A 17099-nucleotide genomic window follows, 5' to 3' on the forward strand; every position below is an offset into this window, starting at 1 on the left:
GCCGCCGAAACTCCCAAACCCACCTCTCCAAAAAGTCCAGGTGTGAGATTTCACGTTGCCATGACAGAATGTCGGCCGGATCGCGCTATTATGATGCATTTAGTACATAAATGCAATGAAAACGGGTCTCTAATTAATTTACAATGCGCACACACCGAACTCATTACAATCCGGCCCGGGCGGAGATAAAGAGATTGGAGGAAGACATTGCCGGAAGGAGGGGCATAATTTCGGATCCGAGTGGGTTGCTAATTAATTCAATGAACGCCAAACATTATTAATTATTCATAATCAAATATGCAATTGCCTCGCTTGTCGTCGCCGCCGGATGACAGGCCCCCCAAAACATCGCGTGAGTCCCATTTGAGACCGAGGTGTGAGTCCAAATCATGGGGGATGCATATCAATGGAGCGTCTGTGAATTTCCACACTCTAGACATGAAAGGGAGGCCTAATCACCAGCTTACATGATTACCAATAAGGAATTAGGGCCCATTGTAGTGTGCACTTAAGTTTAAGCATACAAAATGAATAGTCAGTAATCGAATGGTGTTGAAATTTACATTTGCTTGTTTGGTTTTATATTGAAAAAAAGATATATTCCCTTTTACCCATAGATTATTCCTGAAATGTATCTATGGAGTTTCTAGTTTAATATTATATTGACTTAGAGCAGTTGCATTTCAGGCATTTTAGTTTTTCGTAATGCCGTGTTATCCCTCAGAATTTATTCAGTCACTGGGCCGAAACAAAACCGAGGTCTGGCCAAAAACCCAGATGCCCAACCTCTGACCCACTGGCCAGATGTTGGCAATGCCGCAAAATCTGCAACGTCCATCCACTTTTAGGTAGGCAGAAGGGTCAGCACTCGGAGTCCGGAGTGGGTGAGAGGTCATGGTGGTGGTATCGGTTGCCCCCCCTTGGCGGCGTCAGCGGTGTTTGCAGCTTTCTGCGTTTGCAGCGGTGCAATTTATGCAAATTGCTTTCAATTTGCTTAGTCCATTGCTTTGTGCGCCAATTTTCAGCCGACTCGTGCCGATTGCAAGCTAAAAATGCGGCATCAATGGCGTGGAGAGAGTGCTCCATGCGGTTGTATCTGCCACATTTCGTTATCGCTTTCGGAGGCGTTAAATTAGGCGTGCCAATCCATATTCGTGTGCCCCAAGTTCCCATCACCGGCGGCGCGTGTTTCCCATTATGGTATTTGTATTCCCAAAGGGGTTATTTTCCACAGTTCCTGGGCTTTTAGCATGTTGTTTTAAAGAACATTTCGCAGACCAGCGTAGATCTTTAGAAAGGGGTCACTCTTTTCTTAAATACAATTAATACAAAAACGCTTTTTTCGAAGCCACTGTCTTGTTTGAGCAGCAAATCAAGAACCGTAAGGAAATTTGATTTCTTCTGACTTTCTGCATTCTATTTTCGGCAAGACATAACCATTTTTCCCTCTTTGCAAATCGGAACAGGAACGTGTCAACTGCATTAGAGAAACGCCTACAATGGATTTGCAGATCCCAAGAAAATTCACATTTGCAACAGCTCAAATTTCCGGCCCAGCAGGCCCGCTTTCCAAAATGCTCCCATTCGTACGAGCTCGCAATTTTAACATACAACATTCGGATGCCTGGGCATCTGCACCTGCTTTAATAAAGCCTTCACCTGCAGACAGGCGGCAGGACAACAAAGGATCCCACAGCAGGAACAGGGACTACGCACTGGCTTGAAAAGTTGCTGTTGTTACTGATGCAGTACCAACTTCACACCAGCACAGTGATTACAATGGCCAAAAGTCATCCACGCAGCATCTACAAGCTTGCATAAATTTGGCTTCGGTGTTAATTTAAAAACTAATTAAAAGACATGTTTTAAGTCTGCGAAACAAATTAGTTATATGTATCTATAAAAATATTTTAGTTGTAAGCAATTATTTAAAGGGTATTTAAGATTCTACTTGCCTAATATAGCATCGATTCTGGTTAATACCTATTTTAGATTCCAAAGGAGTCCAACATAATTGAACTGGAATTATAATTGCAAGTTTCAGCTACCGTTCTTGTTTTAGATGCAGGGACCTTAAGTGTTGAAAGTCCTGTTGGATCTATTGTCCTCGGGATTTAATAAATTCGCACATCGCCAACAACTGGAACCTCCCTGCCCCAGCCAGAACTTTGACTACGATTAACAAGAACCGCACAGATTGGATATGAGTATAAACAAAAGAGAACGCTACAAACCAGTTCCTCGACTATCAGATACTCATTACCCAGCTAGGACTTTCCCAAGATGTCTGCATCCATACGGACGGACAGACGGACATGGCTATATTGACTCGGCTGGTGATCCAGTTCAGGGTCATATAATCATTAAATGGTCGGAAACACTTCCTTCTACCTCTTACATCATTTTCAGCGAATCTATTATATCCTTTTACTCAACGAACAGCGGGTATATGTAAAAAGGTATAGCAGACGATGTTACCGAGTGTTGAATTGTGTTCGCATTTTGTCTTCATCGGGGTTGGAGTTGATCCAGTGGACCATCCACCATTCAATTCCCGCTCTCGTTTGAAATTTATTGTTGCAGATGCCCGGACGGGGAACGTGTTCCCATGTGTGGCGCATATGTTTCGCCTTTTTTGCATGCAATATTCTATTGAAATATTTGCAAATTACTGGAGGATTTCACCATCGTCCTGGCAACGACGTTGATGCCGGGCCCAGACAATGGACAATTTGCGGAACAGAATCAGGTATTTAAAATGTGCACTCCATGCGGCTCTAGTTGGGCAGATTTAAGCATATATGTACATATATGGAGTGGACAACGCCTGGAGGGCACCAGGAGGAGCTGTCTGTGGCCATAATTTATTACAAGGAACAAAGTTATTTTAGGCGTTGCACACGCTCATGTTCATCTATAAAGTGCACTGGGTGAAAAATGTGTTCTTATCGATTATAGGTTCAGACACATATTTATTAGTTTCCAGATAATAAACATGTGTAAATTATCAGAAATAAGTGCACACTACTCTTTAACCTTTAACCACATTATCAGATCAATATTTTCAAAAACAAAGCAAAGCTTTTATAAAAGCTAAAAAAGAATATTCGTTCTTCATTTAGAAAGAGACAGTAAGTTGTACTGCAATCTGATCGGTAAACGTACTTTCTCAGTGTACTGTGCGAGCACATATCCTTTGTTCTGCTGGCAGGACCGGAGCATTCATTAAATAAAATAAAGTTAGCTTGTAGTAATTGTCAACGACAGTTTGATGTTTTTGTGAAATATTACAAGTAAATTGTTTTGCCGGCAGCTCCTTCGACCCATGCAGATTTCTCGCATCCTGCGAGAGAATGAGAAAATATATTCAGAGCCATCCCTTTATTGACAGTGTTGCAATTTGCTAAATTCGATTACATCATGCATATAAAAATGCCTGCCAACCGACGATGATGTATGACCGAAAACGTTTTGGCCATGATTAATGATTTGCCCTGTAACTCTGATTGTTACCAAAGCAACGGAATTACGATCAGGCCGAACGGAGACCTCCACAAGTATGAGGCAAGGTCAAAAACCAGAGCAAACTCAATTAATATAAGCGACGGGTCAACAATCAAGAAAACCGCGACATCCACTTCCACTTTTCATGCGACGCATTTCAATGGCCATAAAACGCAGCTTTAAAGCCGGCTTACGTCCTTGGCCATTCCGTTGTTTCAGCCCCGAGTGGGTGGAGAGCGGGGCGTGGCAGCGGGCGTCGGCCGCTGAGGTCGCCATTTCACTAATTAAGTAAATATTTGACAAAAGCTCTTCGCGTGTCCGTCGTCCTTCGTTTCAAGTGGCAAGTTATCTGGAATTTAGCACGCCCGATGCTTGGAGATGAAAACCGGTAGTCGCCTATACCGTGGCTACCACAATAATAGACCCTAAGAATAATTCCTTGTCAACACACTCATAAATAATGGACTGAGTCGGGTGGACCGACGTTCACTCCACTTTTCCACCGGCTTCCCACCATCGGCATCGTCATCATCATCATCAGCACTGTCAGATTCAAGTGGCCAGGTACAGACAAAGGCAAGGTATTTATCATAAGCAGGGCTAGAAATTCCAAATTCCAGAAGAAGAACTTCTAAGTACCTCGGGTCATGATGTTTTTTAATTCATCTTTGTATTTATTTCAGGATATCCACTTCAATTTCATACCATTACAATCGTAAATAATTATCCGAACTTTAAAAATATCCTTGCGAAAAAAAAAAAGATTTTTATTATCAAAAAGCTAGCGTTTATATCGAGAGCATCCAAAATGTTCGTGACCATTTTTCCTGGCGACCAATTTATCAGTGGCATAAAATGAGTTCCACTGACGAGGTTTCCTCCACCCCTCTGATTTCACCTGACGACGATTTGTCATCTTTTAAATACAACAACAGAGCGGAGTGAAGCGAATGGCTTCAGGGCGAAGGACAAAGGACATGGCAATAATGCGTCGCAGCATAAATTTTATTTATTTTATAAGCGCATAAAGCTCTGGCCATGGTCGAGAAAAAGAGGTTGCTTTTCTACACTAGAAGAAAAAAGAATAAACTATGCTCAAAATGTTGTCAAATTAGTTTAAATATATGTGCCAAATATTCTTCTTGAATATATTTTCCATGTTCCTTCTTATACCCAATCAAAAGTTGTGCCTCTCCACAGAAGTTATAACACGAACAGACACATTTTCTCTCAGTGTCGATCTAGAACCAGCAGAAGCGACAAGTAGTCCTTCCTTTCCCGTTTTTACCCCCGATGGCTGGCAACTTTGTTTGTCTAATACCTGAGATGCTTGGCCAACACTTTGTTGCCGTGTCGCGGTATTCAAAATAGGTTTTTAGTAGACTGTCCGGAAGTAGAGAAATGCCGGCGGCAGGGCCACGCCCATGGTTATGAATGGGCAGTACGCCCACGAGACCGGCCACGCCCCCGCAGGATACTCTGTGTGTGACTGTGCGTGATATGAGCGCGTCTCAGGATCTCGGCACCGCAGCCACTTCATGTCAGGCTTTGAGCGTAATTTTTCTTGGGCAAAATAACTTGAGCAGCATCGCTAAACGAGCTTTTTACGCTGCCCTTGCTATGAAAAAAAGGGGAGGAGATGAAAAAGGATGCGGGGGGTGTCGCTGATGTCGTGGCAACGACGCGCTTGTAAAAGTTGAAAGATTTGCATAAGTAATTTGACAAAATGTAGTTGACAGTAAAAAGCAGCGAGCCATGCACACATGCACGCAGAATGCCACTGACAAAATGATATGGCCAAGAAGTGAGGGATTCCCCTGGAGTAAAATGGGGTTTGGGGCCAGCTGATGACAGCTAGTGGTTGGCCAACAAGGAGGCGCAAATCTCCCCCACATGATGGGGCAATCTTTCTTACTTATAAACCCACGAGAAAGCAGTCGCATTAGAGCAGCAACCGTTTCATTACCCCAAATGAGAAATTTGACGGGGGCACTGACAATGGAGATAATAACAAGTGGAAAATAGCTTCAAAATTTAAAGTAATTTCTGGAAAAAGTAGAAGAATTGCGCTGTCTCACTCTTTTAGTAGCTTTCTTGGCGAGTAAAGCTCATTTTGCTCCAGGACCTGTTGGTAACCATACAAAAAGCTTTGCGCTTACCGCTGAATTTTCTTAAACAAAAATTAGCTTACAAGTTTTCGATTCAGAAATAAATGTACTCATCCTTCTGCCCGCCGAACTACTTCGAAATTAAGTGCTCAGTCGCAATATTTATTGATAATCACATGAAAACATAACAACCGTGACATTGTTAAGCATAAAATCGAACTATGCCAAGAATCCGATGGACTAAACACACTTTCCCAATGTTTGCAACTTTTCCAAATGTTACCTTTGCATTAATGAAAATTAGATTCACACGACTCAAATGAACATATCAAAGCACTTGATCAAAATGTAACAGCATTTAATTCCACTAAAGTACTGAAAACTTCCGAAGAGTATTCAACGAATGAAAAGTACAACTCATAAAGTGCACATCAATTTGGCATAACGGTGGCATGATATGCGCACATAAATTTTATGCACTTCAGCGCCACAAAAAGCGGTAATGATAATGCCGTGTCGCGTCATAAAAATATGATACCGAACACCCCCATTCCCCCAAGAAAAAAGGTGATCACCCCAATAACAATCGGAACGGGGGAACGGAAAAAATGTACCTAAACAAAGTGCGACATGCCACAAAAGCTCGCGTAAAAATGTATCTATGCATCCCGTTGACGATTGGCAGCAAAACAAGGCTGTTGCTAAGCTTTTTTTACAGTGCACTGAGAACATAACCATAAACTTGGATTATGGAATTATTTGCCAGCGTGTTTCTTATTAAAATTTTAAGCACCGACCAAGGCTAAACACACAGTATACAACCAAAGTAAGTACTGTAAAGACTACCTATTATAATATGGAGTTTGCCTTAAAATTCATTTAATTAATTATTTGATTGGTTTCATGCAATATTGGGAGTATATTTGTCCGATTTTGCAGGTATCATAAATCAAGCAGATATCGCAATAGCTTGATTAGATAAAAATGAAAACACTTCGCCTTTCTTTCTGTGCTTTTTGTTGGTTGGGTAAGGACGCCGCTTATGGCGATGGTATATGGGTGTGGGTTCGGAAACTATCCACAGTTGCAACGGGTGAGTGGTTGCCCCGGTGGTGGTGGCTTTTCCTCATTCGTTGCGAACGCTCCGCACACGCGACACGTGCGTGGAAAACTCCGTATTGCTGCGACATTGTGTATTGTGAAAAGTTGAAACTGTTGAAACTGGAATAAAATAATAATAGACACTGAGTGTCAGCAGCTGCCGGGAAAGGTAAAAAGTGTGGCAAAGAAATAATCGACATGTCTGTTAATTATGGTGAAAGTTTTCCCATGCACATGTCGCTCCTTTTGCTATGCTAGCTATTCTTTTTCCTTCATATATATCTTTTATATTTTTTTTTGGAGCGACAGCTGGCGTTGTCAGTAGCCGATACTTTGCTTGTTAGCGAAACGGGAGGCATGTCATCGCATCTCTATATTCCGGAGATACGCAACAGTTTCAGAATCTGGCGTTTCGTGTCATAAAGACACGCACAAATCATTCTTAAACTCAGCCTCAGGTCCTGGCTCTTCCTGATGGCTTTTAACGTTGTCCTTGCTTCCTTTTGCTTAACTCGCAATTTATGGTTAATCGATGTTGTCTTTGAACGTGACCTATTTGCTTTATTTGCCGTAGGTTTTCTGGCGTTGTCCTGCGAGTCTCCTGTATTCCATATCCTGTATCCAGTGTGTGTCGCCATTATCCCCGTCGCACTGAGAGCCCTGCTGACGTGTTAAATCGTCTTTTTGTTTACCCTTACCCTCAATAAAGCCATAATTTATTTTTCATGTTCTATCGCAGTTCGTTAGCATCTCTTCCTTTTCGCTTTCCATTTCTTTTTTCTCCTCGTTAGATGGCATTTCACTTTTTGCATACGTGGAGTATGCGCTATATTATATTAGGGAGAGAGAGCTCGGCGAAATCGATACTACGGACGACCTTGACTTCCGGCAAGGATGCTGCAGTTTGCCATTGAAGGTGCATTGTTGCCCGGCAACATTTGTTGCCAAGACCGGCAGCACCCTTTAAGAAAGCTTTACAGTTTTACAATCCTTAACAATTGATCTGCTATACTTCAGTATTATAAATTTTAAAGTATCTTCTTGAGATTAAATTATGTATTACTTAAACTTGCTATGACTAAGATCATCGTAAATCGTTGGTGGTGAATTTGTGTTGATTTCAATATCTACTATTAAGTTCAGGACAGTTGAAAGTTATGTTACATTCTGTCATTGTTTAAATATGGTATCAAATACATTTTAATTCTTATCTAGGATTAGTTGCTATTTATTTTCAGTTCATTGCTGCATATTGGTATCCAAATTTCTTTCAGTGACCTGTGACCGAATGGCGTGTGCCATCTAAGGACACTAAAGGGCCACCTGGGGCTGCTAATTAGGACCCTGTTCATTACTCACGCCGCATTTGTCGTGACTGTCTAACTGACTATCTAACGGGGTCATCGGGAATGGCTCTCACAGTGGCTGTATAATTATACTACATAAATATAAAAAGTTGGTATAAAAGCTTGCATGGTTGTTTACTCAGACTGGCATGACAGCCATTCAAATCACATCAATCGATGTCATTTCCCGGCCTCGTCAGTCTTTTTCCCAGTAAGGGTTTCAAGGTTTCACAGAAATTCCGTAATTTTGTTACCTTCTGAATCACGAAATCAATGTTATTGATTTGGAAGGCAAATATTTGGCTCTTCAGGGTCTGTTTACCTCACTTCTAGCAAAAACTCAACTGATCAATGAGTCAACATCAAATCAATAATGAATAATAATTATTTTAACCATGTCCTGGCTAAAAGAAACCTTTTCCTTTAATAAGCCAATCAAATCTACTTAAATTCCCGTGTATTTACAATCCAATGACCCTGTCTTCGTCGCGCGTACAGTCGTAGTATATACATTTGTTGATGGAACTATTATTATTGCGAATTGACGCGTAAAATATTGAGGTGAGTGACTTACCCTCGCCCACCAAATTGAGTGCTAATCAAACTAGTTGGACCTCGAGTCTGCACGGTTCATTGAGCCAAGTGCCAGCCGGTGGGAGCCGAGACCCACCCTCTGCTATCTATCTACACTGGGAGAAACTTCTGTATATTGCAAACAGCAAACTTGAAATTTAGAACATCAATACTAAATTCATGAAACACATGTACCGGACTTAAACAAATGCTCTATGGCAATTTCTCATTTAATTCTTAGTGCATAAGTCATTGAATGTGGCAAAAGTAACCATAAATTTGCCTAAAGTGATTCCTTCATTGGCCTGAAAACTGGTCTTAATTTTACAAAGTTTTGTTTGACTTCGATTTATATTTAAGATACGGAATGGCTGGCAAGCCTTTCGATGCCATTGAACCATGAAGTGAGTGCGCCATAAGTGACTGACAAGTTATATTTGGACAAATTAATTTAAAATGTAAATCATCTAGATAAATTACAAGCGGCTTTCGGTCTCTTAGAGACAACGTACGACGACTTGGCATACCACCTTCTGGTGTAATTAGGAGCCTTTGAGCCAAAGTAAATCAATTCCGGGTGTAATAGCCCTGGGCTATAGCTGTCGCAGCCTGGCAACCATGGCCTATCCAATTTTCCGGCCAGAAAAATATTTGCCGAGCTGACAATTATTGTAGCGGCGTAAACACAGAAATTAAATATCAAACAAATTCCTGTAAATCGCCCGCAGGCAATTGACAGCTTATAAGGAAGCTTAGACACAACAAAGGAATCTCAAATGTTAATTAACTACACACAAGTATAAAGAAGAAATGAATAACGTAATTCCTACTAATATAAAAATCTCGCAGGCAGTATTTAATCATTTAATATTGCTTTGCTTCTTGCAAACAAATATATTTTTGTGCGTGCTTGGAACTAGGCTGCTGTAAATAAAGATTTAATTTATCCCAAAAGATTTAATAGAATATTATTTACTGTCAGTAGACATTGGAAATAAATAAAAAATTACATATTTTAATTGTATCTATCTCACTCTTTTTGATTTAACTTCAAAGAACTTCAAAGGCTGCGCTTCGTTACCACTATAGATTGATTTGAATGTGTGTGTTTATTTTTCGCAGATGCATCGCGAAAACGCCTACAGCAAGGAGGCCGAACTGAAGAATCTGGCCAAACGCGAGCTGGCCAACGGGTTGGACAAGGATCCAATTTACAAATTGCGCCTGCAGTGCTTCAGTCGCGGTGCCACCGGCATCTTGGGCCTGTCCAGGTAAGCTGGCTATAAGGACTAACCCCTTGCCACCGATTGCCGCCACTTCAATGAACTAACTTGGCAAAGAATCAGGAGCTTAGGCTTAGGTGAGGCTGACTGTTTGCATAATGGTGCTCCAGTTGTGTGTGTTTCAGATACAGCAGGCTTCATACACTCATACACTCTCGGTAAACGAAGCGTTATTTCTTTTAAAACTGTATGAAATTGATCAAATATTTAATCAGCTTTGAAAGTCATTAGTATTACAAAGTATGACTATTTCTCGCTAAGGGAGTAATATGTGTGTATTATTTATTTCATTGAAACACCTTTGTTATTAGATACAATTTTGTTATATGCTAGAATTGGTTGAGTATCAATTTATAAAGTATTGATATTCGCCACTTTTGGATTCCTAAAGTGTGCAGGATTTATCCAACTTTTTTGGCAACATGCGAAATACGAGATGTGGAGAGGTGCAAGAGATGTGAGCCGAATTCCCCCATTATTCGCCTGAGATGCAGATGAGCCTCTTGTGTAGCGTTGCATCCCCGAGGGGCAGTATTAAAATGATGAAATCGTCGAGGGTCCCACAAGTGACGGAATAGAGAACATATAGCCAGAAAAAGGGCAGGTGAAGATGGTCGGAGCTGGGCAGGAAATATGGCAAATGAAACTGAAACTTTGCCGGCTTTTTCTGCTACCGCTGCTCCTGATGATGATGTTAAGTTCGGGCTCAGCTAGGCGCATGTAAATACGAGCATGCCGAGAGTTCGAGTGCATGTTGAACTAACATTCTCGAAAGCGCTTTCAAGTGTGTGCAGGCCGGGCAGGAAAAAAGGGAAAAATAGAAAAAACTATAACTATGAAGCTCGCTGGAAGACTGTGGAGGAGGATGCCGAAGGGGGAGTGGCAAAAATCGCTGACTGAATGCAAACAAACATAATTGGATTTCTGTAGTTGCTGTCGAGCAAAGCCGCACTTAAAGAAATTCAAGAGTCTGGAAGCGCACAATCAAAATTAATGAAATATAATTTACGGCCTGACCTTTACACATTGAAAATGAAATTTAAATAAGAGCACTAAAGTTCTTAAAAATATTTTGATTCGTATAGAAATTAAATTTTCTTCAAGTATAGCGAACTGCCACGCCCTCCTTCCACAATCCCCACAGTGTTTGACTCAGCCCACTGTTAGTTTTTATTTCAATTTGAGCTGCGAGCAGAGTAGAGTTAAACCGCGTCCACCTGTACCGCCCACCGCCCAAAACCTCCAGTCCCCACCTGTTTTTCCCGCCCGGCTGTCTGCTAACAATTTCCCGTTTTGAATATATAGACATTTTGTACAAAATCCTCGCATCTGCAACATATGTACGGTATGTGCATTTGTTTGTTTGTTGGCTTGTCGGTCGGATGGTGGCTGTGCCTATTGGCCTCGTCCTCGTGAGCGCGCATTTTCATTTGTATTTATGCAATTTGTTTGTTTGCCAGCCGGAAAATTCAATGCATCGAATGCATAGCTGAATGAGCTCCCACTCCCGATCCCACTGGCGCCCACTCCTCTGAGTATCTATCAATGGCATATTCTTATCCGGCTGGCTTTGTCCCGTGGCAATAATAGGAATATATTTTCATTTTGCCATTCATATTGCGAATTATTTTTGTGCGGCTCTCGTTTCTGACTTCGTTTTTATATTTCCAGATCATTCCGGGTGATGGACGACGATGGCAGCAAATCTCTCAGTCCCGAGGAGTTCAAAAAAGGAGTCACGGATATCGGTCTGGACCTGACTGATTCCGAAATCGATGAAATGTTTTCCAGGTTGGTAATTGCCTTGTCAACTTAAAAGAGAAATGAAGACTTGAACTCTTGTTCAATTAGTAGTTGAACGAAAAAAGTTCATAAATTACTATTGAAACATAAACATAATAAGAATCATAAGTAACTAAAAAAATAATAAAGAAGCTATGAATAAAAAAATAAAATAAAATATGATATTAAATACAATTTTAAATTTATTTCCTAGCTTCGACACAGATGGAAGTGGTAATATTAATATGACAGAATTTCTGGTAAAACTGCGTGTAAGTAAAATGTATATTTAATGCAATATAATGTTGTAATTAGAATATCTTTGTTTTTAGCCTCCTATGAATAATTCGCGTATCAGTATCATCGAAAAGGCCTTCGACAAGATGGATGCCAATGGCGATGGCCAAATTACTGTCACCGATTTGAAGAATGTATACTCGGTGCGCGATCATCCGAAATACTTAAGTGGCGAGATGACGGAAACCCAGATATTCACGCAGTTCCTGAAAAACTTCGAGGTGGGTGCTCCAAATCCGGACGGCATCGTGACCAGGGAGGAATTTATCAACTACTATGCCACGATCAGCGCCTCGATCGATAACGATGCTTATTTTGATCTTATGATGAGACAAGCCTACAAACTCTAGATTGTGTTCCTCTTAGAGACTTAATATCTAACGTCCATTTGCCGTCTCTTAAGCTTTATATGTTGATTGAATTGCGCACATGTAATAACAACTAAAAGCCAAGCCAATTGTTTTAATTACATATACTAGTAATGTTGAAATCTAATTCTTGTTGTAACATTTGAAAGTCAATAAAGGAAAACGAAAACATTTTCGAAAATATTCAGCATTGGCGCTTCGTAATAGTTGATTTGCGCTCTAAACCGCTTTAACTAACCTAATCTTTGGCTTTATTCACCGATTTGCTAAATGACAACGCAAATCAGTCGAGCCGTAAACATTCCAATACCCAAACCCTCTTCGCCGCTCCAGTCGCGTGTAGTTTTGGCCAAATAATGCGCTATAATAATTTATTAAATTAAAGCCGCGTGCTAATTAGCATAAAACTAATTAGATTACTTGTACATGCGAAGCCGCAAAGCACGGCGTAACACTCGCTGAACGGGCACAGAGTTGGGTTTAGAATACGGTTTTGGTGCTCGGGCGGCATACGCGGCGTATGCGCAATCGTTAGCTGTGTGTTTTTGTCGCTTTTAATAAAAGCCAGTTTGGCAAAAAGTCAGGCCAGCCAACTCAAATAACAGAACAAATAAGCCTGATTAGCTCGTGTTTGTATGGGTGGGCGGCTGTTACTGGGTTTATACGGTTCTAATGTTGCCAAAGCTGACAAGAATTCTTCATTCGAATTTTATTCGAATCTGCCTAGATGTAATAGCTAGGATTTTGGCATCTTTAGTAACAAACTTTACAAAAAAATAAGTTTTTCAAAATCTGGAATAAGAGAGATCATGACATTAATTACTTGAAACTTTTATGTATACATTTGAAAACCCATCATGGAGATGAACTCTTACCACAACGAAAAAACTTGTGCGACTTCTGAGACCGCTCAAGTGCTTAATTAGAGGCTTATTAGAGCGCTGACGACGGCAATTGGCAAACTCTAATTACATTCATTTCGCATCGATGATAAGAATACCACATCTGATTATAAGCCGGGTAAACAAGGCTTAATATCCAGTGATATTGATAACAGCTCGGCAAACGTATAGGCCTGATTATGCAGCCAAGTTTTTGTATGCCATGTAGACAATGTTAAAAGTTTGCCCAAGTAATTAAATCACTTCGATCTTTGCTAATTACAAGCCAAGAACATACATTTAGCAGCTCGGCAAGCGTGTGCGCGTGTCTCCTTGAATGCCTATCCGTGGATGTGGGTGCCAGCGAGTGTGTGTATCTGTGTGCCTGTCTATCGACGTGTGAGTGGGGGGTATCTGTGTGTGCAGCTTGTTAGACAAAGCCCAGCATCACCGACATCCTCATCAGGCCAAAAGGGCCAACAGCGGCAACAACAACAATGTTGACAAGTTACCTGCCAAATTAATGCAAACATGAAACGTGCGGCAACGGGAATATTAATTAACTAACTACCTGGAACACTCACACTAATGCCCGCAGATACACACGCGAAATTTTCGAGTAAACACTTCTTGTTTTAAATTAATTTGGGAATACCAAACAGACCCTAAGTAAAATATACAAAAAATACAAAATAAAAGCTTGTTTGGTTTTTTTATTTATTTATTTTATATTTTATGCAATGCGATATACTTTGTTATATATTTAAAATTTTTCGTAGTGCAGCTACCTGCTTCCAGATCTGTCGGCCTCTGGCCTCCGTGTGTGCCTCGTGTTGGCAGTTGGCACTTGGTATTGTCAGATTTGAAGGCGCATACCTGGCTACATAGCCGGTTTTGCTAACTAACTTGAACCCTTCCCCCGCGTCCAAAATAATCCCAGCCACTGCCAAGTGGCGTATGATTAATGAACGTTTCATTAGCGCGACTCGCATTACATGCACGGTTCTACCGGCCAAGGAGCAAAAGGAAGTATTTGCATTTCAGCAGGTTGCCGAACGTGATCACAATATTATCTCTTCATCAGCGGCCAGTCCGGTTCTCCAGAAAAATGTGGGAAAATGCAAAGAGCTTTTTGCTCGTAGAGAGTCGGAATTTCGAAAGGGATGGCTTTTTTGAAAGTTCTGGTTATAACTTTAATTTAATGCTAAAAAAAAGATAATTCTACTATGAGTAAAAATAAAATAGAAGAAATTATGTGGCATACATAAAATAAAGTCCGGTGAATTCCTATCAACATATTTGTTTTTAATATTGTTCTTACTTAAATAATGGTACCACTAAAATATTCCTTATCTATTAATGCCGAGGTGCCAGGCACTCATTTCAGCCATATTTTAAGGCATCTCTACTTTCCCGTAGTTGGCCATGCTCAACTCCTTTTTGCAGGCAGCTCATGTAGTTGTTTTTCCTCGGCTACATGTCGTTGGGTGGATCGCAGGGTGGAAAATGAAGCTGGCGTTAACGAGTTACAATGATTTTCGTGCTAATTAAAATGTTTTTTGCAATCAGTTTACCGCATTAGCATTTCGTTTAGCAGCCGAGCAAGCAAGCACCTGCAACATAAATTACGTATACGCAGCGTTGTCGGCAGTGCCAGTGAAACGAAATCGTTGGCCAAAAAGTCTGTTTACGTCGTCTAATGAACTCCCATATTTGCCAGCATAGTTTTGGTCTCTTCTGTCACCTGCCTTTCCATCTTGGTCTCTATTTCCCTGCTCATCCGCATTTTATGGAGTAGCCTAATTAGATGTTTTAGACGTTTTGGCAGCTACGGATGACTGGGATTGAACTCGTTAGTGGTTTTCAATTACATGTTTCCTGCCATTTTTCAACTGAATAGATAGGCCCTCGTTATTTTTTACAAAGGATGGAAGCACTGCAGATAGTTTTGTGTGCCCATGGAATTAATGGAGATTTGAAAACATTACATATTAAAGAAAATATATATATTATAAATAATATATTTTTAAAAGTTTTGTGGAGGTGGAAATGCTGCATTTTGAAATATAGTTAATCATTAAACCTGCTGAACTGTTTTCCAAAAATGGTTCGAACTGCAGTAATGTTGTTCTCTCAGTGCATTCAACAAATATGCACATACCACTCGTTTAATATCAAAATCCAACTTGACTAAACTGCTGCCACTTATGGCCCAATCTAAGAGATGCTATACTCTCGAAAAATGGCTTACTCGATGCTCGGGGCACATGCCGTAACACGTGTTGCAAAGTTTTTAGCCAATTCGGATAAAGTTATATTTGGCCAGCAATAAGCAAATGCGAGAAATGCTCTCAAGTATTTTCAGACGTCCTAATGCGAGGCATTTTATTGCTGGCAAATACACACACTCACATGCGATTTTGCAACTCGCATGCTGGACACGTGTAAAAGTTCGGTTTTAAACACTTGCAAACAAAATGTTTTCGATTTTTGAAGCGTTGCTCGCTTTTGTTTTATGAATCTCAGCTTCTCGGTCATGTGTGTGGCCCACAAAACGCACAGCACAGAAATCCCCAGAGCAGGCAAAAACTTTTAGTTTCGGATCGTCCACGTTTACTGTCAATAAAACTTTGCCGGAGCCGGCAAAATGAAAGCAAAGCGAAAATCCCTTTAAAGAAATATTACGTTCAGTGGGTGCGGGAAAACAGGATAGATTATGTTAGAGAAAACGGAATGGTGCGCCGTGTCTTATAAAACATGCAAATGCAATGAAATTACATGTTACGTATACGCCCCTTGGTGCAGCCGGAAAAAGTACGAAGAGAAACAGCAACAGCAACGGCAGAAAAAGCAAACTTCATACGCCAAAGGATTATGCAAAATTATGCTTAAAAAAAGGGAATCACGGAGCTAAGGGAGTGCAATGGGAAAGGCAAAATCCACGCACATTAAATTAAAGTGCTTTCAATAAAGTCGAATCGTGACTTTGGCCCTAATGACGAGGACAAAGGACCAGCCTGCAAATCTCTCTTAGTGCTTGACAAATTGACTTGCAAATCTCTTTTTATTTTTTTATCGCTTATTATTATTATATCTTTGATTCGGTGCAAGTATTTCATAATTTTCGATGGGCGTAGCCGTAGCGGATGCCGCACTAAAAGCGCACTCAGCTCAAAGACAACCAGCGGAAATAGTTGGAAAAGCTGGCTGGCTAAAAAGTATGTGCGACTGATACACTAAAAGTTAAAGTTTGTTACAATTAAAATATTATAGTGCATATCTACCAATATCCTTCGCGCATCAAAATATTGCTAAATAATAATTTTACTCACTTTAAGCTGAATATACAAAAGAAAAGTGCTCGGTAACCCCTCCATTTCTAGCAGTGTGCGGAGTCCTGCGAGTACGTGCCATGGGCCAAACAAAACACGCGACCCAGACGAGTCATAAGCAGCTGAAAGGAGGATTTGGATGGGGATGAGCTGGGGCTTGAGCCGTTTTGGTGGCCGACAATGACCCGAGACCGTGGGATTTGGCAGGGGGCAGGGGACAAGGGCCAAAAATGAAAGCCGCAGCCAGACGACCGCCATTTATAGCGAATGGATTCGGATTTTTCGGATTTGCGCACAAGATAATGTGCAGCACTATCCTTTCTGCCGCCCATCCCTTATCCCCCGCAACTTCCATCCTTTTGAGCCCGATCCTTGGTTGCATGTGAGAGGGCTAAGCAGCAGCTCGAATGCAACGGAAATAGTTTTGTGTGAGATTTATTGCCACTCTGGAGAGTCATAAAACGGAAATTGTACACAAAATCCTTTCGGATGCTCGTTTAAGTTGCCAGCTGACCCACCTCCCC

General features: G+C 40.9%; 1 protein-coding gene across 1 annotated transcript; it reads left to right on the plus strand.

Annotated features, from left to right (window-relative positions):
• Positions 1 to 6761: 6761 nt before the first annotated feature.
• On the plus strand, positions 6762 to 12669 carry LOC117144091 (calcyphosin-like protein). Its single transcript, XM_033309106.1, has 5 exons — positions 6762 to 6882; positions 9755 to 9903; positions 11587 to 11706; positions 11912 to 11969; positions 12030 to 12669. Exons 2-5 carry the CDS (start codon positions 9755 to 9757, stop codon positions 12342 to 12344), a joined length of 642 nt encoding a protein of 213 aa, XP_033164997.1. The 5' UTR covers positions 6762 to 6882; the 3' UTR covers positions 12345 to 12669.
• Positions 12670 to 17099: the final 4430 nt, after the last annotated feature.

The sequence above is a fragment of the Drosophila mauritiana genome, chromosome 3R (assembly GCF_004382145.1).
Source record: "Drosophila mauritiana strain mau12 chromosome 3R, ASM438214v1, whole genome shotgun sequence".
Classification (NCBI taxonomy): domain Eukaryota; kingdom Metazoa; phylum Arthropoda; class Insecta; order Diptera; family Drosophilidae; genus Drosophila; species Drosophila mauritiana.